At 46.6% G+C, this 26,449-nt stretch overlaps 1 protein-coding gene across 1 annotated transcript in view; it reads right to left on the bottom strand.

The window, feature by feature from the left end:
• The window catches only part of kcnma1a (potassium large conductance calcium-activated channel, subfamily M, alpha member 1a), a 175,964-nt gene extending 150,038 nt beyond the window's left edge, over nucleotides 1-25,926 (bottom strand). Inside the window, exon 1 of the mRNA XM_064318108.1 lies at nucleotides 24,634-25,926. Within this exon, the coding sequence (XP_064174178.1) occupies nucleotides 24,634-24,921 (288 nt within the window). The 5' untranslated portion in view covers nucleotides 24,922-25,926. The remainder of the gene's footprint in view (nucleotides 1-24,633) is intronic.
• Nucleotides 25,927-26,449: the final 523 nt, after the last annotated feature.

Raw genomic sequence — 26,449 nt, forward strand, 5'->3', positions numbered from 1 at the left:
AAATAACCTTACTGTACAAACCCAAGGCCTGAGAGAATGAATCAGATTTCTGCAGTTCTTTCACTGCAATGCACTGAATAGGACAGAATATGTGGCGAAGGCATGATGTCATCTGGCTTTCATTTCTTTACTGAGGCTGAAGTAAGCGCAGGCCTTGCTGTACGCCAGTGGAAAGCTGAAAAGCTTTGGAATATAATGTAAATGCAAAAGAAGAAAATTGCAGAATAAATTGGCACAATTTCATATTTCTGTAATGTCACTTCATTTACATAAGCAGTACAGAGGCATGCTAGTTGTAAATGAGTGAAATCATTACCCAGCACTAACATGATTCCTCCTTTTCCAGGGGGAAAAAACTTATATATATACAGTAAATATGAAATTTAGTTTTTTCAATTCTATGGGATGAGAGCCCAACTCCATTTATATTGGAGTTGAAAGTGAGCATTTGTGCATAACTCTCCAGTGCCCCTGTTTGAATATGAATCCGCATTATTTTCATCTCATTGACCTTTTGAAAATGATGCAGCGTCTCCGTTGAGCTTAAACAAAGTCACAAAGATGGCCAAAAGGATCTGATAAAAAAAACAGATAAAAGCACAAGGAACCGTATACCTCAAATTAGCTTCACCCACAAAACTCAATTCTGGGGTCACGTACATTAAACCCCCCATGGAGTACATTTAAAATATTCTGATGCAGCGCGACTCTGTACACACTACTGTCACAACAGAGGCTTCTCTGCTCTTTCATAACCCTTTAAAAATCTCAAAGTACCGCCAAAACGGTTCATGACACCAATATTAAACAATTTTTTAAATCCCCCAAATTTGTGAGAGTTCAGAGTTCCAAAACACTTTGTTTCAGATTAAAAGTGCAAAAAGAGCATTAATTAGTCCAGATTTACAGCACTCATACCAGGAGCCCCTGCCAACATTCAAGGCAGACTATGAGCACGCTTTCTTTCCAAGACAGATGGGGCAGAGCTTGTGATTTATATTTATAAATAGTACAGTTTGAATCAGACTCATTCAGTACCACAGGAAGTCCATGGTTTTGAGGAAGCCAACAGAAGGGAAGTCAAAGTGCTGCCCAATCATGCGCCAGGAAGGGCTGAGAGTATTTCATTCCAACCAATCACTGCACCTGCTGATTTCACTAACTAACACACCTTCAGCCAGAGAGGAGGGCACGAATTAGTGAAATCAGCAGAGGACGTGATTGGTTGGAATTAAATGCTCTGGGCCCTCCTTGGCACAGGATTGGGCAGCACTGGGGAACAGGAACAGGATTAAGTTCTCACTACTGTCGGCCAAATCTTTCACAGCATTTATGACTTAATACAACAAAATCCAATAAATAAAACTGAATACAAGTGGTCTAAGACTTTTTCTAATCTTTTTATCATTTAAAAAAATCTGTAATAGCTTGTTTAAACAAAGTAAACCAAATAAACCATTATATGATTGTACAACAGAATATACAGAAGATATGAAGCTACTTAAATTCTGGGTTTTAAGTGAATAAAATCTCAGTCAAACACAAATGAAGGCCCTGTTAATAGGGAAATAAAATGAACTGCAGAATGGGATGAGAACGCAATCACTCTGCCAAATGGGATGAGAACACAATCATTCTGCCAAATGGGATGATAACTCAATCACTCTACCAAACGGGATACCTGACAGAGAAGAGGGCTGTATTTTGTTTCTTAGCAACATAGACCTGGCTGACTGACTACGTGTGTGTGCGTGCTCGTGTCTGCATGTGAATGTGTGCATGTGTGTGTGCGTGCTCGTGTCTGCATGTGAATGTGTGCGTGTGTGTGTGCGTGCTCGTGTCTGCATGTGAATGTGTCTGTGTGTGTGTGTGTCATACAGAGGAGCAGAAGCAGATTCATTGTAAGAAGTGCCAAATGAAACTAGCAGACAGACACTATGAATAACATTTGGCAATAAAAACAAATTGTACCGTTTCTCCTCGCAAGTCTTAAATGAAGTGAAAATCAAATATATAGCAGCAATGTTTCCGTTAGGCTGAGTCATAGTCAAAGACGTGCTCCCTCTATAAAGTAACGTGAAGCTTGGGTTCCAACAGCAGCAGCTATTGCTGTCATTTCTGTTCAGGCCTCGTACCTCGCCAACTGCTCTGTGGATGATGCCAGTTACACATCAGCCAATCAGAGCTGCCGGTTTCTGCTGCCAGTTACACATCAGCCAATCAGAGCTGCCGGTTTCTACTGCCAGTTACACATCAGGCAATCAGAGCTGCCGGCTTCTGCTACCCACGGCATGCCCGAGACCAGAACATCGGGATGTGCCCCATGACATGGACAAGATGCATGCCTGCGTGTGTGTGTGTGTGTGCATGCGCATGTGTATGTCCTGTGTGTGTGTGTGTGTGTGTGTGTGTGTGTGTGTGTCCTATGTGTGTTCCACACGTGTGTGTGTGTACGCATGTGTTTGTATCATATGTGTGTGTGTGTGTGTGTGCATGAGCATGTGCATGTGTGCTTGTTTGGCAGAGACTGCTCAAGCTTTCTACACAACAGCCAGAAGATTGATGTCCCACAACACAGAAATGAAACCCCACTGCCCTGCATGCAGAACCAGCTCTCGCTTAGAAAACAGCTTGACCTCTCAAGCACTATCTGAGTAAAAGGTCTCTGCTGGAAAGGCACTGCTGAATGTAACGGGGGGTAAAGACATCCTTCTCAGTGAAGACGCTACGCTAAGGAGCAGGATGCTAAATGCCGGATAATGGCACCGAATCACCACCCCAGGCGCTCGATACATCACAGGAAGTGCGCAGATCCTGAGCAAACAGGAAACATCACAACGAGACGCCGCCTGCTGGACGGTCCACACTGGGGGGAAATGGATACAAAATGAACCCCCACAGCCTGACCACCCCCTGTGAGTCGCTCCACCTGACAGAGATGGTTCTCACCCCCTCATTTCCACACAAACAGACCAAAAATGGCGACTGACATGGTAATATCGAGCAACATATTAAACCTTGGTGCGTTAGCCTCTAATACCAAGACAGCTCACTGCATTAGCTTCTAATACTAAATACCGTTCACTGCGTCAGCCTCTAATACTAAAGACAGCTCACTGCGTCAGCCTCTAATACTAAAGACAGCTCACTGCGTTAGCTTCCAAAATATGAGCTTACTTCTATGGTGGGGGTGAACTGAGACTCCACACAGAACACTGTCTTTGAAGTTTAATTACAGACACAACCCAGACAGAGCCATTGATCTGACAATGCAATAAGAAGTGAAGTATTTCCAAGGAAATGGTGAGTCAGAGTTCTGGAGTAATTGTGAGAAGTAAAAATTCACAGTTCTGACACGTAAAACCACTGGAATGAACTAGAACAGGCTGACACAAGAATAAAGCGTAAAATAATAGTTGTCAGTAATTCGATTTAAAATTGTACACGCCCAAATACTGCCAGTCTTTCAACTCACTTACAGTCTTCCTTTCGAAGAAAGGGAATTTTAATATACCAGTATATCTACATCATATTTACATCAAAAAAGTGAATATTGTGCTTTTCCTTACTTTATATTTCAAACTTTATATCTCTGCACATAAACCAGTACTGTCCCTGTTACTCTCCACATAAACCAATACTGTCCTGTTACTCTGTACTCATAAACCAATACTGACTCACTACTCGGTGCACATAAATCAACACTGACATGTTACTCTGCACATAAATCCCAAATGAAATGTTGTTTTCAAAATACGGACATGCGACTTCCAGGCCGATAGGCTGGTGAACGTAGTCCACCCCACTCAGTCACAGCGTAGTCACCCACTCAGCACAGCGGTCCCCTATACGCGTAGTCACCCACTATCAAGCGTAGTCCACCCACTCATCTACGGCCACCGTCCATGTCAAAGTAATAACCCCACTCAGTCCTGGCGTGAGTACCCACTCACACAGCGTTAACAGCGAATGTTCGCTGGCCACTGATTAAAGCGCTTTCCCGCCTGTCTACGGCAGGTGCCATTTATTTAAAAAGTAATAAAGCCCACAGCTCCCCTGGCTGTGCAGAGCCATCAATCTCCACACGCGAAGGTCAGGAATGTTATTCTGCCTGCCCACACTAAATCCACATTTGCTTGTTCGGAGGATTTAAGGTTCATTTTCACCGTTTCATGACAGACGGACTAAAAATGCTGAAGAACACAACATCAGATATGTAGATTCCTGTCAGAGACAGAGACGTGAGAGCTCACAAAGTAAGGGCTTACTTAAATTTAGCTAGAACAGCAATGCAGAAACACACTCACTGAGGGTGAGCAGAGTCGGCCCTCTCAACCTCAATTAGGGTTAGGGTTTTAGGGTTCTGGGTTAGGGGTTTAGGGTTCTGCGTTAGGGGTTTTTTAGGGTTCTGCGTTAGGGTTCTAGGGTCGTAGGGTTTTAGGGTTCTAGGTTAGGGGTTTAGGGTTCTGGGTTAGGGGTTTAGGGTTCTAGGTTAGGGGTTTAGGGTTCTAGGTTAGGGTTTTAGGGTTCTGGTAGGTTAGGGTTCTGGGTTAGGGGTTTAGGGTTCTCGTTTGTTCAGGCTGTGGGTTTTAGGGCTTCTTTGTCTGGGTCTGGGTAGTGGTTTTCAGGGTGTTCGAAGTACGGTCTGTACCGTGCCTTGCTGGTCACCAGGCGCACGTTCAATGCAGCCATAGTACTGCCTGCTGGTCACCAGCCCCACCTTCAGATGCCGCCATAGTTCATGTGCCATTGCGCTTGCACAGCCCCACTCTCAGATGCCGCTAGTTCTGTGCTGCTGCACAGCCCCTCCTGTGATGACACCGTTTCTGTGCCATTGCGCTGCAACTGCAGTGCTGAGCAACACCACCACATTGCGCTAGTTCAGCCCAACCTTTCCTGTGGAACACTGTTCTCTGGTGTTCCAGTGCTGCAGATGAGCAACACACATTCCTGAGTCTGTTCAAACTTCAATGTAACATGTTACTCTGGTGTTCAGTGTTAATGTGCACAAGCTATTCTGGTATGTTCAGTTAATGTAAACATGCTATTCTGGTATGTTCAGTTAATGTAAACATGCTATTCTGGTATGTTCAGTTAATGTAAACATGCTATTCTGGTATGTTACAGTATGGTATTGTAAACATGCTATTCTGGTGTTCTGTGTCAACGTGAACAAGCTATTCTGGTATGTTCAGTTAACGGAAACATGTTATCCTGGTGTTTTGTGGTAACATGAATAAGCTATTCTGGTATTTACTGTTAATATGAACATGCTATTCTGGTATGTTTAGTTAATGTAAACATGCTATTCTGGTATGTTCTGTTAAAGTAAACATATGCTGGTGTTATCTGGTAACATGAACAAGGTATTCTGGTGTTCAGCAGCAAGTTTTGGTATTCTGTGCTGACAGTTTAGAGATCACTTTTGAGGTTTTAAAAAATATCACATCAGGTTAATGTATGTTTCTGAGTGGCCCGTGCAGGTTTAGATGGTACGTAGTTTCAGATTATTCCTCAGAAATTTACGTTTAATCTTATTTTCTGTAGGAACCACTGTAAACAGAGCTAGCCATTAGAAACTAATGGAATCTAAATGACCCTTCATTGCACATAAAACAGCCAATCAGAAACATATACTAAAACTGAAATAACATTAAGACCCCAGAAACTAAATCACTTTAAATTTGAAGCTCTTTGTGAAACTCATCACAGCAGGGGCATCAGTCTTATCTTACAGTATTAATTTATTTATCGTTTTAACACCAGTCTCCGTGAAAGAAATGACAAATGCTCTGTCCTGCAAACAAATCTATTCTCTGCCTTTTCGATTTTACTATAATCTTATTTTTTCCTCTGGATATCGGTTTGTTGTTTTGTCTCATTCCATTTCCCCTTCATTTTTCTCCATGCGTCTCAATGACATACAGCTCAGCAACTGTTGGTGACATTGATTGATGCGTCTCATCCAAAGTGTCAAAACTCTTCCTAGATTTCTTTTTGGACCTAGAATCCCACTCTCCCGCCAAAATGTACAGGCATGTTGCAGCTGGCATGTTAGCTTCAATCTGGTAGGAGCGAAATGAAGAGAAATATCTGCATTGCTGCCAGCTTGTATGAAATTCTAGAGGATTCTAGATTCTTGTCACGCAGGTCTGGCACAGCTGGGTAAACGTGGGCAAACTGGCCTCAGAGAAACCCAGGTGTGTTCCAGGCGTGGGCGAGGTACTGCTAACGCAACAGCAGCTCAGCTTTCCTTTATGTATGAAATCTCCTGTTATGCCTACAGGACTGTGCGGGCTGGAAGGTGTGTATATTTGTGTACAGCGCACACAAACGTCCTACACACAGCGGGGTGACACACTCAATACTCCACCTCTTACTGTCAGTCCATTTAGCCCGACTGCTGAGACGAGATGCCACTAATTATGCAAACGCGCACTTTCACCGGTTAAGCAGTCCGATGTGAAGTACAGCCGCATATGCAACATTAGTCACGCAGCCAAGCCTACGCACACCAGTGGGGTACGCGACCATTCCGCACTTATAACGGGTTCATTTAGGCTTACCTGATCGTACACTTTCACCAGTTAAACAACCCAGCGTCTGTGCAGCTCAAACACTGCAGTTATAAAGCTTAAGTAATGGATAAGCCACGGCATCAACCAAGTAATTATGGGAAGCAGGGTAAACATGACATGACCATGTAGTAAATTATGGTGAAGCAGGGTAAACCATGGTAAAGCATGGTAAATTATGGTGAAGCAGGGTAAATTATGGTAAAGCAGGGTACATTATGGTAAAGCATGGTAAATTATGGTAAAGCAGGGTAAACCATGGTAAAGCATGGTAAATTATGGTAAAGCAGGGTAAATTATGGTGAAGCAGGGTAAACCATGTAAGCATGTAATTATGGTGAAGCAGGGTAAATTATGGTAAAGCAGGGTACATTATGGTAAAGCATGGTAAATTATGGTAAAGCAGGGTAAACCCTGGTAAAGCAAGTAAATTATGGTAAAGCATAATTGTAAAGTGGGAAATATGTAAGCAGTACATTAGGTAAACAGGAATTATGTACTGTAACTGAAGCATGTAATATGTAACGTACTTTTGTAACCATGTCTAGGTAACAGGGTCTTATGTAAAGCATGGTATTAGGTAGCTGGGAAAACATGTAGCATGGAAATTATGTAACCTGTAAGCGTAGCGTAAATTTTGATAAGCACGGTCAGTTTGGTACATGGTAAGGGAAATCAAGTAAGCTGGTAACTGGTAACGTACAGTAATCATATAGTCAAGGGCGTACAAATTAGTTCGACTGCACTGTTAACCAGTCTGATACAGTCTTGTTGAGGTAGGACGTGTTTGGCCAATTCTGCTCACTGTCAGCCCTTTGTGCGGAATACACGGTGGGGGCAGAATGACACCTATCGCTAAGCAAGGCTACTGTGCAAAATTCCGTAACAGCAGAGGGAAAACTGCGCCACACCTACCGCCTCTGACACACAATGGCCACCGTTCAGACGACACAGAACGCTGTTTCACTGCTGTGTATCCCAATGCCGTGTGGGAAACACAGCATCCTGTGTACTGAACGGTGGCCATTGTGTGTCAGAAACGGTAGGTGTGGTGGAGTTTTTTTAGCCAGCAATGAGCTGAAATCCACTGCAGGAGAGAGAGAGGGAGAGGGAGAGACAGGGAGAGAGAGAGAGACGAAACCCCATGGAGGGACTGCTGAGAGAAACACATGCGTAGGTTATGTTACAAAGACGTGCAAAATGAGCAATCTAGCCAACCACATACATACAAAAGTGCATAAATAATGCAGCTAGAGAGATCTGTATCCACAATCTGCACAACAAATCAACACTGCAGCCCCTGAATTATTAATGTGGGATTCCACTTGTACCACTTCTTGAGTTTCCTGGATTAGATTCTTTGTCTCTCTTACACACAGACACACACACACACACACACACACACACACACACACACGACCACACCCACACACACACACACACACACACACACACACACACACACACACACACACACACACACACACCACAGCACTTATGGGGACAATGTGCTAAAGGAAGCCATCTTTTGGATTAAACATTATAAACTGAGGTCCTGACCCATTACGGTCATTAAAGATCCCATGGCGCAAATTCCCAACCTGGCTCAACCTGGCTCTGTCTGTAACAATCCCTCTTACTCACCGTAACAATCCCTCTTACTCACCTCAACAATCCCTCTTACTCACCTCAACAATCCCTCTTACTCACCTCAACAATCCCTCTTACTCACCTCAACAATCCCTCTTACTCACCTCAACAATCCCTCTTACTCACCTTAACAATCCCTCTTACTCACCGTAACAATCCCTCTTACTCACCGTAACAATCCCTCTTACTCACCTTAACAATCCCTCTTACTCACCGTAACAATCACTCTTACTCACCGTAACAATCCCTCTTACTCACCTCAACAGTCCCTCTTACTCACCTCAACAATCCCTCTTACTCACCTCAACAATCCCTCACGACGTACCTCAGCTGATAAGTGCTGGTGCAAAATGGCCGCCATGTTCCACACAGTTAGGTGCCGCTCTGCTTTGGTGGAGTTTCACAAGATGTCTCCCTTCATTAATATATGCTCTGTAATCCTGAGATCATAAAGCATGTATTAATACAATTCATCATCACAGCCTCATATTCTCCCATCAGTCGGAGGACTGCAATTACATGCAGTTAATTTTGTTGGCGCTTTGTGTCCTTCATACTGATGTTACTGCTCTTACTAATACTATGTGTTCTTATTGTTGTTCTGGTTCGAATTTATTATTATTAGAAATGTTTGCATCTTTAGAATGAAGGGGTGGAGGACTCGCCTTGACCATCAAAGTGTAGCATAACATAATATAACGTAAGACGAGAACAGGCCATTCAGCCCAACACTGCTCCTCTATTCCTACCACTAAACTGTACTTAATGCTTAGTTTACCTAAAAGCTAGATAGTATCTAACACTGTATCAAGCCAGGCCATGAATACCCCCAGTGTTTCTGCCTCCACTACATGTCCAGGCAGCATTCACCTGGGTAACACGTGGCAGCCATTTTGTGCCAGATGGCTGAGTTTCACCAAACAGGCCCAGCACACTTGAAACAACATATCACATTCAGGCGGCGTCATGGTTGGCATTCAGTTAATGTAACTCAAGCCACTCCAACCATTGCCTTCCCATAAAACGATGTGCGTCACAAGAATTAGATTTCTTGACAGGTATCTCCAAATTCTTACTTGTATAACCCTTTAAGGTGTGAGATCACAAATGTGATCAGAATGTTCTTAGCTCTACATTCTAATGCTGATGTAACAATCACTACTGGAAGTAATGGAGTTCTAAAGCACTGACAAACATTTTTTAATTCTGAAAAACCTACACTTCAAAGGGTTAAAGGGGTCACCACCATACAGTTTATATGAAGTCACATACTGAAATACGACATCACATTCTGTATATTTTTACCTAAAAGGCTGTATTTGTCTGTAATGGTCCCTGTTTGTCTCCAGGCCATTTACCTGAACTAAGTGCCTTTAGTTAAGCCAAACTCTGGCTGTGGAAACGTCCTCTCAACAGAAACAAGAAACTATTCAAGCCCATGAGAAAATAGGATTTTAAAATAAGGTAAATTTCCACTCGCTGCAAACTGCCAAACTTCGCTGGGTGGGGCTGGGCTGACTGGAGCAGGGGAAAGGTCTGCTGTGTGTGGTTCATCCACACGCACACTCAACATCACTGAGCAACAGGCTGTGTGCTGTTCATCCACACACACACTCAACATCACTGAGCAACAGGCTGTGTGCGGTTCATCCACACACACACTCAACATCACTGAGCAACAGGCTGTGTGCTGTTCATCCACACACACACTCAACATCACTGAGAAACAGGCTGTGTGTGGTTCATCCACACGCACACTCAACATCACTGAGAAACAGGCTGTGTGCTGTTCATCCACACACACACTCAACATCACTGAGCAACAGGCTGTGTGTGGTTCATCCACACACACACTCAACATCACTGAGAAACAGGCTGTGTGCGGTTCATCCACACGCACACTCAACATCACTGAGCAACAGGCTGTGTGCTGTTCATCCACACGCACACTCAACATCACTGAGCAACAGGCTGTGTGCTGTTCATCCACACACACACTCAACATCACTGAGAACAGGCTGTGTGTGGTTCATCCACACGCACACTCACATCACTGAGAAACAGGCTGTGTGCTGTTCTACCACACGCACACTCAACATCACTGAGCAACAGGCTGTGTGCGGTTCTCCACGCACACTCAACATCACTGAGCAACAGGCTGTGTGCTGTTCATCCACACACACACTCAACATCACTGAGAAACAGGCTGTGTGTGGTTCATCCACACGCACACTCAACATCACTGAGAAACAGGCTGTGTGCTGTTCATCCACACGCACACTCAACATCACTGAGCAACAGGCTGTGTGCGGTTCATCCACACGCACACTCAACATCACTGAGCAACAGTCTGCTAACGCAGACACTAACATCCGTTTTGGTACTAATGATTAGTGCTTTGGAACTAATATCTTATCCTGGATTTGGATGTTCTGAGAGAAGCTTACTGTTGTTTTTAAGTACCAACTTTACAATAGCAATAACAAGTGAATATAATTTATAATAAAATACATGTAATATGAATAATGTCATTTATACTGAGCATATCATACAAACTGGCTCTCTAAGAGAAAAGAACAGTATTACTGAGCGCAACTACGCTATTAAAATAAAAACCAGGGCAGAAACATTAGCCAGCAGTCATTTGGGTTCCTTTTGGGTTCCTTTACGTGGGTGGACACGGTGGCACAGCGGTTAGCACTGTCGCCTCACAGCAAGAAGGTTGTGGGTTCGAATCTCGGCTTGGGGCCTTTCTGTGTGGAGTTTGCATGTTCTCCCCGTGTTCGCGTGGGTTTACTCCGGGTACTCCTGTTTCCTCTCACACTCAAAGACATGCATGTTAGGTGCGCTCCTGCAGTTGCCCTTGACCAAGGCACTGGCCTCAGAACTGGAGTTGGTCCCCGGGCGCTGCACTGTGGCTGCCCACTGCTCCTAAGTAACTGGGATGGGTCAAAATGCAGAGGACAAATTACCCCACGGGGTTCAATAAAGTATGTCTTATTATGCCATTACAGCCCAAGAATTTATCCATAAAAAAATATCAAAGGACCCGATAACCCTTTTGAACCCAATGACCCTTTTATGTACACAAGCATTTGAAACACATTCACTGTACTTCATGAGCAGCAGGATGTGTGACACTGGACTGGATTTTTCATGAACACGAACACAAAGCTGACTGAGCATAATTAGGACACCAACAACTAACTTTCAATGTAGACTGAAATAATTAACAAGTAATGTTTACAGCAGTGAACCTCAAACCCCTGGCCCTGCAGTAGCAGCGTCGGTTGGTTTTCACATTTACTTTCTACTTAATTAATCAATTAAAGTAGGTGATTGCACAGTTAATTAAGCTCCAGTGGTTTGGATTGAAAGTAAGAACATATTCACAGGTGGAGAGTCCAGGGGTCAGAAAGAAAAGGTCCTGCCACGCGTTTCTTCCGCTCTACCCGGCTGAAGAATTGTGCTAATTAGCAAATCCAGGCGGTTGGAAACCAAATACTGGAAAGAGCTTTTATTTTCAGAACCTGGATTTCCCATCTCAGATCACATCCTTAACTGGTCCCTTCCTCCTCACTATTCCTTCATCATCGACTGGCCTGAAGTGACAGTTGATTGGCTGGCTGAGGACTCGCCTCTCTGCATTATTGGACACAGACCGGGCGGCTCATTCCCGTCGCTTATGTTTTAGCTCCTTGCTTCCTTCCCTAGCGTCCTTCCCTAGCGTCCTTCCCTAGCGTCCTTCCCTAGCTCCCTAGCTCCACGTATCAGAGGACGCGAGAAAAGGAGGCTAAGAAAGGACACGAGGACGGAAGGAATCAGGAAAACGTGCATTAGGCAAATGGAACGTCCCCTATCAAGGGTGCTCCATCAAGCGAAGCCATGGCTGTTACAGATGAGCAGACAGGGAGGGGTCGATCACGTCACACGTTCTGGGACACTTCCACAAAGGATGCGGTCCTAGCTCAAGCAAAACCAGTCTCCACACTCCCAGCTCCCTCAAGGAGCATTTAACGGCTTGGAATGTCCTTGAAGATGGCGGACCGAGATGACAAGGACAAATAAAACAAGTTAAATGGAATATTGGAATAAGCCCCAGGACACCCAGCGATGGGGTCAAAGGCCAAGGTAGAGGGTCACATTTGAGCTGGGCTGAATTGTCAGCCATCTTCCAGTTAATAGAAAAAAATAAACAATTCAAGAAAAAATACAATTAAGGAGATAATGGAAGCAACTGTTAAAAAAAGAGATATGACAACTCATGTATATTAGCTAATAATCAAAGAACATTTATTGATAATAAAAGCTCCGTCAGGATCTGGAAAAGAAAGCCTACCAAAAGCCTAAAATTGTAAATCATTTTGGGACAAATTAGGCCCCTGAGCCACTAGCTGATCTAAACAATATCTACCCTACACCTCTACCCTTTCAGCTGACAGCACTGATTTTCAGGCTGGAAAATTACACGGCCCAGGAGGCCTGAACCGATGCACTTGACTGGTTTCTTCCTCCTCCGTGGAACAATCAGAGATGGCTGGGGGCAATTGCCTCGACAACATGAACCGAACGCCGGCGAAATTACCAACAAACACAAACATCTAATCATAGTTTCCCCAAAACAATCAAGCCTGCTGGAACACGTCAAATCACCCAGCAAACCATTTATAATGATGTTTGTTATTTCAACGGTCGTGACCGCTTTGATTTTGGCCCTCCTTACAGACAGGAGCGTACGTGAGGCTGTTTAATGTTTACAGATGTACTTTCCCTCGTTCTGCGAGTGTTTGGTACAGCAGTACTGGCTGTGAGGCAGGAGAGAAACCCCTGAAACATCACCGCAAGTGAGCCACCGGACTTACTGTGCCTGACAGCCGGGGCAGAGAAGGGGCAGAACCAGGGCAGAACCGGGGCAGTGGTGGGGCAGAACCATGGCAGAGGCGGGGCAGAACCAGGGCAGTGGTGGGGCAGAACCATGGCAGAGGCGGGGCAGAACCAGGGAAAATTTGGGGCAGAACCAGTGCAGAGTTGAGGCAGAGTTTGGGCAGTGGCAGGGCAGAGTCGGGGCAGAGTTGAGGCAGAGTTTGGGCAGTGGCAGGGCAGAGTCGGGGCAGAGTTGGGGCAGAGTTTGGGCAGTGGCAAGGCAGAGTCGGGGCAGAGTTTGGGCAGAGGCAGGGCAGAGAGTCGGGGCAGAACCGGCACGCTATAAAGTACACTTCCACGCCAGGCGCCCTCCACCCCCGGTGCCAAGCCGTGTTAGCCTGCATAACAGGCCTGGATAACAGGCGTGCATGGCCAGGCAGCAGAGCAGGGTCTGATACTCAAGCCTCGCCCCCACAGGTGTGTGTCACCATTAGCGGCTGTGCAGGGATGGGAAACTGAGAGCCGTCAGTAAGACCTGCTCGTTTCCAACGGGTCACTTCAGGCAGTCTGAGTAAAACAGGCTGCTCTCCACAGCAGGCCCGCATTTCACCATCAAATAACAAGCAAACCTTCAAATAACAAACAAGAGCTGAATCTTTCAACCATGTCTGGCTTTCATATAATTACCTTTACTTTATCATTTAGCATTTTACAAATAACCAATAATGGCACTACAGAGTCTTAAGTCTTAGTTGCAACAGTGTTCACTGTTTTCAATAGTTTTGATCATTACCATGACAGCTGCACTAATAATGATGTGACTAATAGTGAGGGGGAAAGCTTAAATTATTGCTTAAAAACTCAAAGTCAAGGGCCAGGGGCCTACAGACAGAGTGAGGACACTACTACACAGTGTTGGGAAGGGGTCAGGGTCCCCCAAGGCCCCCCCAGGGCCCTGAATAATCTCACACTGAATAAGAGCAACTCCTCCTGTCTCAGTCTGTTAGAGCATGACAACACACCGCACACAAATGGTGTAACCAGCTGGTCAAAATCTATTAGTCCCATACACTGGAGACCTAGGGCAAGGTCACCAGGTGAACATCAGTAATCTCTTGTAAAGGTGTCAGTTAGAGGAAGCAGGGTAGAGTAGCATTTTCTCCTGTAGATAGAATCTCTCTATTCAATCCTCGATCACATCTCCAAGAGATTACTGAACAGCTGACATTCTGTCATTCAGTTGTTCAATCACACATCTCCAAAGATTATTTCTCACATGAGATTTGCAGTCCTTTTCAGGGGCTATAAAGTATACTTAAGCATCCACCTCCCACATATCCAAGTACAGAGAAAACCATCCACAAGATAAACGTATGAACCAATTAGGGTTCATACAAAATTAATGTTTCACACTTCAAAATCACCAAAAAAGTAAGGGCATGTTTCACTGAATCGCTCTTGCATTCATTTATATTCGGGTTCATATTAAACTAACAATCCGCTGGCCACGTTACCAGTTCTTCATCACTTCCTGCGCAGATTTAACAGCGTCCCTCTGCCTGGCTCGGGTGAAACACTGCTGTCCCAGCGCAGCCGCTGCAGAGCGCTGCGCTAATTCCTCCTGTGACCTGTAACAGCTTTGACCTCCGACCCCGCCCCACACGGGAGCCTTGCCCCGACGCCCTTCGGTCCGTTTCTGTGATTTCCATTTCTGGACCACCGACAGGCGGCTCCTAAAAGAGAAACCAGCACACCCCCCCCCCCCCCCGCCCCCCTATGGGGGGTGGGAACCCAATATCCTGAGGCTTGTGTTGTTTCCACAGCGTTCTGGGTCACAGCCTTGAAGGAGTTTTGAAGGTGTGCGTATGAAGGTGCCGCTGGAGGGGGAAGCAGGAGAGGGGTTTATTTTGGGTTGCCTTTGAGCCCCAGGAATGCGAAGATTCTTCCTGGACCGGGTGTTGCCATGCCGATGCGGACCTCCAGCCAAACCTGGCGCTGGTGCGACCGAGACCCAAACAGCCAGTCGCAGGGTCGCGCTTCTGCGTCTTAACAGCGGGAGGAGGAGAGTAATCTCAACCCAACTTTACACCCCAGTTCAGGTTCTCATCCGGGTAAGACACACAGCATGCCACGCATTCCTCCTTTCTTTAAACCCCTTATTGCACCCCCCCCCCCCCCCAAAAGATGGCCAGCCCACTGCGACAACCCCAACATGTGACTCAGCCTGTTTGTCCAATGAGGCTGCGTGCGTTCAAATCAGCAATAGAAGGGGGAGGGGGTCATTGTGACATCATAGGTTAGTGCTGCACACTGCCACTTCCTGTCTACACACAGCCTGGCACGGGCCCTTGATTGACAGGAGGAGGAGTTATGGCACAAGAGGAGAAACGGGCGACCAACAGAAACCCTGCCTCCCTGGACAGGGCTATGGCCAGTTTTATGTTGTCCAATCAGAACAGTGGATACTGCACAGTGAATCAGTGGCAAATACACCCACAATTACTTTAGAGGGGAGCTATATAATTACATACCAGCCGGTATCAAAACAATGTCCTTCTGTACATCATACATAAAAAATAGCAATCTCTTATGTAATGTAATGTTTGACAACTGCTTAGATTTTTCTTTTAAACAACACTAATACTCTAATACTAATACTAATACTGAACCAGCTCCGGACCTAACGTCCTCAAAACGTCTTTCACCTGTGGCGTTCTTAGTTTATAATTCAGTTGAGCTAATTTAACTTTTCCAATTTCTTATACTAGTTTCTAGTGACCACAGTGTTAACTCAGCAAAGAAAAAGCACATATAAATCGAGCTTAGCAGCACAGCACACTGCTGTTGCCTGACAGGGAGTCCCAGTGTATCACAGCTATGATGGGAGGCATGTTAGGGGTTAGGACTAGGGGTAGGGGTTAGGGTTAGGGGTAGGGGTTAGGGGACAGGGGGTAGGGGGTAGGGGGTACTGGTAGGGGTTTGGGGTTGTTTGCATGTGTGATGCTGGTGAATGCAGCACACCTATCACAGAGCTCTCCGTGGTGCTGAAATCAGAAGCAGTACACTGGAGCTGGTAAACCAGCACTTTCCCTGTGTCTCCCCACTGTAAGAGCAGACTACTGAACCATCCGAACAGGGACGTATAGGGCAAGCTTGGGTTCACGTCCCAGTCTGAATACAGAGTCAAAATAAGCCAAATAACAAGCAGAATGGGGAACACTGGCTGTGTCCCAAACCGCAAACTTCCATGCTCCACACTACCGTGCTCCGGAATACGCACTCCAGGCAATGCTTGGGACTATGCACTCCGAACCATGGAAGTGCAGTAGCACGGAGAAACAGTTAAATGAGTGGGATGCACTTCGTGACGACATCTGACCCATAACCTTTAACCTTTGCCGTAACTATCGGTAAAATTTCGGTAATAAACCTGAGGGGAATAACGTGAGAGTGAGAGGGCATATTATCGACCATCTGAAATCCTACCGCATTTATTTCATATTTAATCAAGCGGACTGGACTCCGTTACCTATTTAAATGCAAGTCTTGTAAAAATTACACATAACTGTCTAAATGGGAAAAAATCTTACTTAATACATATACATTTTAGTTATATTGATATTCTAATGAATTCCATAATCGCGAACATTAAGTAGTGCAAATGTCGCTTCTTCTTAATGGCTATTTTGCTTCCTGCTACTTGGGTTACAACTGTGAATATGTAACGGATCGCTAGAAATGCTAGTAGGGACCAGCCTTTTTCATATTAACCTGAAATACACAAGACGGGACACTTCTACAATATGATCTCAAGTAAAGACAAGTTCCATTAATCTCTATGCAGTGGCAGATACATGTCCCCGTAGCAACTAAAGCTAGCACTGGGCGAAAATCGCGAAAGTACTGAAAGAATTACCTCCGGAGGATAACAAGAACGTTTTTTTCTACATAACTAGGTACAGGTTGTTACTTATATTTCGCCTATTTTACATAGACTACAGTTGAAAATCTGATGTTTTTCTGTCTACCGAACGAACCCGGTCGGTAGATGCTCACACTGAGTAGTAGTAGGCTACTGAAATATTATGATCTATTCTAGACTAACCAGTAGGCTAATATCAGCAACTTTTTGCGAGCTAGCCACTTCAATTGAATTCTCCTTTTTGCTGTCAGAAGAGCAGTGGAAGGCAACGATAGCTTGGAAAATATTATTTGCAGTTTGGATAGCTTTCAGTGTACTGTCAACCCCATAATAAAGTTGCCATTTCATTGTAAACAGTCGTGTCTGTTTTTTCATTATTTTCGCGCTGTATACTTTCGCGCTGGGTACTCAGTTAGGCAACATTTATGGAGCCGGTCATGTTTGTGGTGGCTACTCCATAGGCAAGGGGTGTATTTCAAATTAAATGAAAAGATGGGCAGTGGCGAGAATAAAACGGCAGTTTATAATTCAAGACGGGACCCGACGATTAGCACCGATGTATTCAATATAGCTCGTTACACTCGTTAAAAGTACATATCTTTAAACTAATAAAAACAACTGATACTTTACATATTGCGTTATTCATTAACACTGTACCACTTTATTTATACACCAACTCCTGTTTACCATTTTCCTATGACATGATTTCAGTTTCCAATCCGAGAGAGTAGCCTACACTAGACTGTCATCCGCCATTACCGTTGTTTTTGGCCGTTTTCGCGAAAGGAATTGTGGTATTTTTCCCAGTCGGAGCATGCACGGATGCACACTTCAAATTTTGATCAAATGGAGTGCGCATCCGGGTACTTTATCCGTGCTCCGCACTACCGAACTTCGGTTTGGACTCGCACTCCAAGATGGCGGCATGCCTCGCTATGTGCACTCGGAGCATGGAAGTATGCGGTTTGGGACACAGCCACTGTCATTGTGTGTTTCCACAGTGAACAATACATTCCAGCAAAAGCAGTCTTCTTTTCATTCCTACACAGCGACTTTGGCCATCACTGAAACTATCGACAAACCTTAATAATTAAACCGTTGCAACTGCTAATTCATTATGCAAATAAAAGGCCACAGGACAGCTCAGCAGGAGCGAGACCAGGCCCAGAGCTCCACGCAGTGAGAGATCAGCCTCAGCAGGAGCGAGACCAGGCCCAGAGCTCCACGCAGTGAGAGATCAGCCTCAGCAGGAGCGAGACCAGGCCCAGAGCTCCACGCAGTGAGAGATCAGCACCAAACGCGAGCCTCCAGGGGGAGGGGTCCTGAGGGTCAAAGGTCAAACGGTGGGCTCTGCCAAGCGACAGTGACCTGGAGGTTGCCAGGTGGAGAACACAAGACAAACCCGCAGGCACTGGGTATGCACTGGGTATGCACTGCGTATTCCCTACCCTTACGTAAGCTTCATCTAGAGAGCTCTGCACTGAGAGGACAGCCACGGGAACACATCATGGAAAATTAAAAACAGGAAAAAAAAAAGGATTCTAAAGCAGCCCACACAAACGACGGCAGTTAGGAGTCATTCTGTGCTTAACTGAAAACTGCAGCTCAATGGAACAGGCAGGACCAGCTCTCTGCTTCTGGAAACAAGATTTACGGTGACAAATTTAAAAAAAGCTTGAGTGCGAGATTCCTTCAGGTTGCCAAATCTCATTCATCAGCCTCCACACCATAACGAGTGGGTTTCTGTAGGTTACGACCACACTGAAATGAGGAAAAGAAAAATATTAAGTGGGTTATTTACTGAATGCAAAAATAACTGTATTTACTCAGCATTTTTTAAGACTTTGACTCAGAACTAAATGACTGAGAGCAGGGCGGTGCGTATTTAACGGAGAGCAGGGCAGGTGCGTATTTAACGGTGAGCAGGGCGGGTGCGTATTTAACGGAGAGCAGGGCAGGTGCGTATTTAACGGCGGGCAGGGCGGGTGCGTATTTAATGGTGAGCAGGGCGGGTGCGTATTTAACGGAGAGCAGGGCAGGTGCGTATTTAACGGAGAGCAGGGCAGGTGTGTATTTAACGGAGAGCAGGGCGGGTGCGTATTTAACGAAGAGCAGGGCGGGTGCGTACTCGCATGGCGGGTAGGGCGGGTGCGTATTTAACGGAGAGCAGGGCGGGTGCGTATTTAACGGAGAGCAGGGCGGGTGCGTATTTAACGAAGAGCAGGGCGGGTGCGTATTCGCATGGCGGGTAGGGCGGGTGCGTATTTAACGGAGAGCAGGGCGGGTGCGTATTTAATGGAGAGCAGGGCGGGTGCGTATTTAACGGCGGGCAGGGCGGGTGCGTATTTAACGGAGAGCAGGACGGGTGCGTATTTAACGGCGGGCAGGGCGAGTGCGTATTTAACGGAGAGCAGGGCGGGTGCGTATTTAACGGCGAGCAGGGCGGGTGCGTATTTAACGGAGAGCAGGGCGGGTGCGTATTTAATGGAGAGCAGGGCGGGTGCGTATTTAACGGCGGGCGTACTAAATGGTGAGCAGGGCGGGTCACAGCGCTCATCAGCGGACAGGAAGCAGACACAGCCAGTGCCACCAGCGCCTGGGGCCCCTGAAGGTCACGCCAGCGTCCCCCACAGAGCTAGCCGCCATTTTCTCCTCCACGTTTTCCAGCTCTGCGGGCGAGAGCGTCCTGCTTCCCTGCAACGGTGAGCGACGGCTGGGGCTTCCTGTAAGGGCCCTGCAGGGGTGACCTTCAGCAGCGCGGCGTGTATGGCGACGATTCGCACGCGCATGCGCGCCCGGGCAAGGGCCCTATCCCCCCAACCCCCCCAACCACCCCAACGCGAGGCTGCTCCACGGGGGGGGGGGGGGGGTTCCCCAGACGGTTTGTGGCGCTCGCTACACCGATTCAGCCGAACGGAACACGAGCCGGCAGACCAGAGGAGCCCTGAGCCGCGCGCACGAGTCACCGGCCAATCAGACGAGAGCTTCTGCGGGGATCACTCCCACCCCCCTGAGAGAAAGAGAGTACCACTCCTGATGCTCTCGCGACTCCCCCCACTCCCCCCACTCCCCCATGTCATGATAACTACAACGTCTAGAGCTCATCACCAACAAAGCCAATTACACCTTCCAGTAAAAATCTAATATAAGCTTAACCACATTTTCTGGTTGTCAGTCACATGTATTTTATTTAACCAATCTTTCAATGGGTGAAAAATCCTAATTTTGAGTTCTCAGCTCTAATATACCTGCAGGAGCCTTTAGCAGGCAGATAAGAACCAGCCTTCCTCTCTGCCAGTGCGCTGATCACACCCAGCGATTCCCCACGAGTTTCGCTCAGAACGCCCACGGATTTCAGTGCAGAAACATTAAACAGTCATGTCAAAGCAGTGCTGTTTAAATAACATCACATTAACACATGTAGCATAGGACTTACCCACATATTCAAACACACATGTGTGATACATACAGTCATTTAGCAGATGCTCTGAAGGTGACTTAGAGAAGAGACAGGAAGTATCTACTCCAGCTAGACCTGGCTAACAGCTCTCACACACTAGACTGGGGGAGCAGCGCATGTGCCATGACTGCACAGCACCAATCAGGGACGGATCCTGTTATAACTCCTTAGCTCCGCCCCTTTCCCTGTTATACCCCACCCCCGCACCAATGTCAGTAACGGCCAGCTTTGCACTATGACACAATCATAAACACAGAGAATACACAAAATAACATGACATCCCTCCAACTGACATTTACATTTATCAGCATACGCCCCTTCATCACCTTTACAGAAGAGTGTCTGCATTTACCCCACCCCCACCCCCATTTACCCCACCCCCTCTGACCCCCAGCCTCACTGCCACCCTGTGACCCCCCCAAGCCCCACCCCACCCCCACCCCGTGCTTTAAAGAAAACAACAGCTGAAGGCAGATAAAGCTACAGAGGGAGGCCCCATCCCAGACCCCCCCATCGCTGGCGACGCTGTGGAGCCCAGCGGCACCGGCCGCACTGCAGGACAGGCCTCTCCAGAGCCCCCCTCGCCCCCCCGCCCCCCCGGGCAACACTTTCCCCACTGAACTCTGACACAAAGGCTTCTGCGGGGATATTGTGCTGCTTTTTATAGCGCCATGACAAGCTAAGAGTCACCACGGCAACGGCCGCCGTCTCCGTTTTCATTTGCTGTGACACATGGCCTGCCGTGAGCCCATTGGCTGAGCTCGCGGACACCGCCGTCCCGTAAAAGGAAACGAAACAAAGCGCCGAAACAAAGGAGCCCCCCCCGCCCCCCGAAACAAAGGAGCCCCCCCCCAGCGGAACGAGCTTCAGGTGCGGCGGAGCGGACCCAGTCACACCTGGGAGAGCAGGGGAAGAGACGCTCACAGGAAGCACGACCAGGATGGGCAGCCAGTGTTCAGTACGCAGTTTCCTCTGGGGGGGGAGGGTGGACAGCTGACCGGGGGGGCCTGCCAGCCTCACTCAGGCCTGAGATCCGCTCAGGACCGTTGCCAAGCATGAGGGGAAACACAGGAGCACAACAAACCCCCCAATGGGCATCTGTGCCCCTCTGCGTCGGTGTCCCTCCCGTGCATTTCAGTAAATACAAGACCAAAAAGACCAAAATCAGCAAAGTGGAAGGCTGACTCAAAACCAACAGAGATTAAAGCCTGAATCTGTGTAATCTGTGCTGTACGCCTCATCGAAAGGTTGGACCAACATGGGGAGAAACAGCGGGAACACTTCCAGCCCATCAAAATCTCATTAAGTAAAACAAACACCTCGCTGGGGGGACTGGAGAACCACAAATCAGCAAAACGCCAAACGCACACCCCTCTGCGCGATGAGGACAAGCGGGACAGACAGACAGTCGGACAGAAGCACAGCTCCACTACACGTGTAACGTGTAATAAGAGATGTAACGCTCCCGTTACTTTATGGCACGTTCGCCTCTGCAATCACATCAATTTTTTTAAGTACACGTATCCGAGCAACCAAACGCCTAAACTCACTCTCAGCAAATCTCTCTGTATTTCTGCCTCATGTTCATGAGACTTCAACAGGGATTGTGTATGCATTTGCGCATGTGTGTGAGTGTGTGTGTATGTATGTATGTGTGTGTACGAGTGTGTGCATGTGTGCAGTGGTGTATTGAGGTGTGTGCACGCACACACACGCACCCCGTCCCGCCCCCAGCTCAGCTCCAGGGCTTTGTGGGGGGGGTCCTGTTACTCACACCATGCCAGTGGAGCTCACCTCAGCGCCCAGCTGCCCCGGGGTCCGGTTTCAGGCCCTCTAACGGGGCGAACCCCAGCGCCCCGACCCGGCCTGTCCCGCACAGCCCCGGCTCCCCCTCTCCCAGGGGCCCGGGCGCGTGATCTTAGAGAAGGGGTTCCGTCAGACTTTCCACCAGGACCCCACAACCTCCACAGCGGGGAGCTCAAACAGCCGGAGGTCTGGGGGGGGGGGCGGTACCGGTGACCGGTCGGGACTGCAGCAGCACTTTAAACGGGGGGGGGGGGGGGGGCTTCTGTGCGCACCTCCTTCACGCGGGAAATTAAAAGGTAACGAAGAAAACGAGGCTTCAGAGGCCTGATAAACGAGCCCGGTTTTAAATAAATAACCAGACGGAACCGGCCGGGGCCGGAGAGAGAGCCGAATTAGACCGAGCCCGGCGGCCACACGCGCGCTCTGGGGGGGGGGGGGTCCGGCAGAGCCGAATTAAACCTGAATCTGCATCACATACTGTAAACACCCTTTTGTTTGCATTTAATTCACTGTAAACCGTAGCTGAAGGTTGCAGCATAAATTTCATACCATTATACACTTTACTACACCAACCACTCTTTTCCTTACAGCTTTCACCCTGCTTGAGGAAGCAGAGAAGGGAGAGATTTTTCTAGCCATCACCGTCACTGTGGCAACTGGCTGACATTGACCGTAAGTTCATTTCAGTCAAAATATTTTGCAAGCGTGAAACTGATGCCGGGACCTGAAACTGAATCAGTCTGAAGTAAACAGGCGTCACAGGAGCGAGAGCTCCCACAGCTCTACATCAGGGCTTCAGGCACGAACGGGCTCTCTTTCCATCACAGAACGCACATGATTAATGAAATTAATTACTGGCTTAATTGGGTTGAGACTGTTGCTCATTTAAAGGCAGTTGAGATGCCTTCTAGGGGGCAGGTAGCCTTCCATGAACCTGATTGGCCAGCCTCTGCCCTGGATCCGATGTCATGCAAATAATTACCATGTAGGGCTGCCTGTCTGATAAGTAGCAGTATATCCACAGTAGGTGAGAAATTATAGTAACACATTTTTCATTGAATGCCATTGAACTTTTACAGAACATACCCCTGGAGTACAGTGCATATATTTTAATTGATTTAATGCCAGTGAAAGGAAGAAGGTAAAATTGCCCAAATATCTTGCCAGGGTACAACCCTACTGAGGCAGATTTGGACAGCAGTCCCAAAACACAAATCCTAAGAACATTAATTTAGCAGGCTTCAGGTCCCCGCGTTTCAAAGAACAACAACTAAATATAATTCAAAATATGAAATCTTTCACACTCTAAATCAAAGCGTCCAGGAGTTTGAAGGGAAGTTAGAATTTTTAGTTCAGATACACACAATTTCTCAGCAGAACTGAAGTTTCATACTAGATTTTCATAATACATAGGGGGACCCAAATCCATTCACGCGCGTAAGACTGCGCATAACGCGCGCCCATGAAGCTGATCCCGTAAGACCACAGGAAGATGGGAAAAGCTGTTTGCATTAAATTTAAGAAATCTCGATAAATTAGCTAAATAAAACGTGAACATCACTTACATCGTTTTCTTTAACCCTTATCCATGCACCAGGACACTTCCACAGACTAATTCTGCGGCAGAATATTTAATTAAATGTGATCAAGTTTATCACGCACGATTATAATTTGCATTTTTATAAGAAATGTGCTTCGGTTTAAGGATCACCTTTAAGATTCCAGAGAATAACACGAGCAGAGGACACTGGCTTCTGACGTGTACGGGGAAATGCAATCAGCGCATGACCGCGGATCTTGGATTGTCGGCTTCAATCAAATAATCACCACCGTGTCCCATGAGGATAGCCGTGTACTAGCATACATTCGTCATGGAGCCCATAAAAAGAACTTAGATTGAGGTGTAAAATATAAAACTGTAGAAATACGCCTGGCTAACACAAAATTACCCAGTTATTTTATATGCAAAGGGTCTGCTGTTTGAACGAATGGCACTGTTTTTTGAGGAAACAATTTGCATGGGTTTGCGATCTGTACAGATTTTACTGTACGGCCCTTCCGACTGAAAATACTTAAAATAACACACAATAACCGTAATATATTTGAGTGTTTTGTCCTATGCTTTGCGAACATGTGTCTCTCCGCTGGAACATAATTACTCAGCTAGGATGTTTTTAAAGCCAAAGGCAACAAATGTTTTCTATTATATTTTTATTACCTCTCTCCTTAAAACACGGTACATATTAAGGGATTTACATTTCGCCGCGGGTATAAAAACAACTGCCAAAAAGCAAGCGCCGCACAATTCCGCCATAACTGCCAGGACAGAACAGGAGTGTGAGAGGCGGAGGAATTACCTTGTTTTTGACGTTGCAGTGGCAGCACACCGTCCACAGGTATTTGAGGGTCCTCCAGAGGAGAATGATGAACAGACCCCCAAAGAATGTTACCATGGATGAGGCGAGAAATGCCCACCACATGCGCTGGCCATTGCTATCACATGGCACGTCTGGTGAGAACGGGATGATCACATCCATCTTGGAAATGTATACAGAGTCCGGATTTATATTAGGCCTATTGATATTAGCACTCATTATACTGCTGCGGACGCCATACGAACCGTTGCCATCTGCCACAGCTAGCATCCAAAAGCCTTGGAGAGCTCCAGCCCGCGTTCCCGGCTCCACGCATCAGCCATATTGGTTCAAATATCCCTCTCCCTTCAGTTGTTATTTTACCCCAGTTTCCTTCAACACAGGACGATTTCCAATCATGAGCCAGGCAAGCAGGCGAGCTGGGCTTCGAAGCTCAAACAGCGAGTCTGTGTCCCTCTGCAAAACGCATTTAAATCCGCGTTAGTGACGGCGGTGCGCTCTCATTTTGACGGATTTTCCCAAACCTTCCTGGACAATTCCATCTTGCAGATATATTCAGTTCACAACTGTCGTCTCGGCTTTGGTTGGTGTAGCTTATAGATCTTTACTGCGAGCATAAAATAGACCTCAATCAGCAAGAATGCGACCCAGCTTTCTTCGAGTTAGGGACCCCAGTCGCTTAACGGTTGGTCATCGATTTCCCCCCTCTCTCAAACGCAACCTTGTCAATAATCTTATAGGCTTTCAGATGGAAGAAGGAATCTTTCGATCGCCATTCTCTGATGAAATTGTAATTTTAATTGCGGTTGTGCGGTTTTATTCCGCGGCCAGCGCTAGCTATTTGGCCGTCCCCATTCACTCTGCCTCAGTCTCTACACAGCGGCCAGCTGATAGGGGCTGTCAGATCTGCTGGAAAGATAGCAAGTGAGCTTTACAGGTAGGAAGGCGGAGCTAGGCTGCACAATGATAAAGATAGGCAGACAGCTCAGATCGCCTACGACATGGACGTTTATTCCAAGCCCTGATGTGCATGCGTAGCGTTTTCTTGCATAATTGTTTTTGCTGAAATGACGCAGAATACGACGCCACTTTTCTGTCAAGCATATTCGCGATTTCTATATTTACCAACCTGGCTTCCAGCGGTTCTCTGGGCGATCTGTCATCGAAGCATAATGATGTGGCTAGTGGCCACGCGCCCCACTTACGGCCGCCTGTTTCCATCTTAAATTCATTTTAAGTATATTGAAATACACTCGCTCATTTAAATATGCGTTTCTTTATTCACCGGCCTACCCGTTGCTGTTTATTTAAATACATAATGGCGCTTCCTTCTCCAATATCCTCATGCGCGCTTATGTTTATTTATCTGCGGGCAGAAAACATATTTCCAGTGCTGAGAGATGAAGCCCAGTAGTCTACAGTTGGAACCTGTTGTGCTATAGTAGTAATTTAAAAGCTACGCACCTTCCCATTTCTCAAATGTAACCAGACCTTATTAATGTCGTAGCCTACAATGGATGTAAAATATTCCGCAAATGCATGCAGTTCGTACAGCCAGGGAGAAGACCGGTAGGCTGTAGCGTACACTTTAAAGCTACGCTACATAAGTATATCATTGTAAACAAACAGCAGTGAAAAATAAGAGAAAATAAGCGCTGTCCACAGGGGCATTTAATGTTATGCAATGTCATGTTTATGCAGCAGAACCGTTTTGCGTGCTTAGCCTCCGCACGGTTGTTTAAATATGCCACGTAGAAGATCAGGTAACTGCTTCATAAAAAAGTAGAGATGTTGTTAC

The sequence above is a fragment of the Anguilla rostrata genome, chromosome 18 (assembly GCF_018555375.3).
Source record: "Anguilla rostrata isolate EN2019 chromosome 18, ASM1855537v3, whole genome shotgun sequence".
Taxonomy (NCBI): Eukaryota; Metazoa; Chordata; class Actinopteri; order Anguilliformes; family Anguillidae; genus Anguilla; species Anguilla rostrata.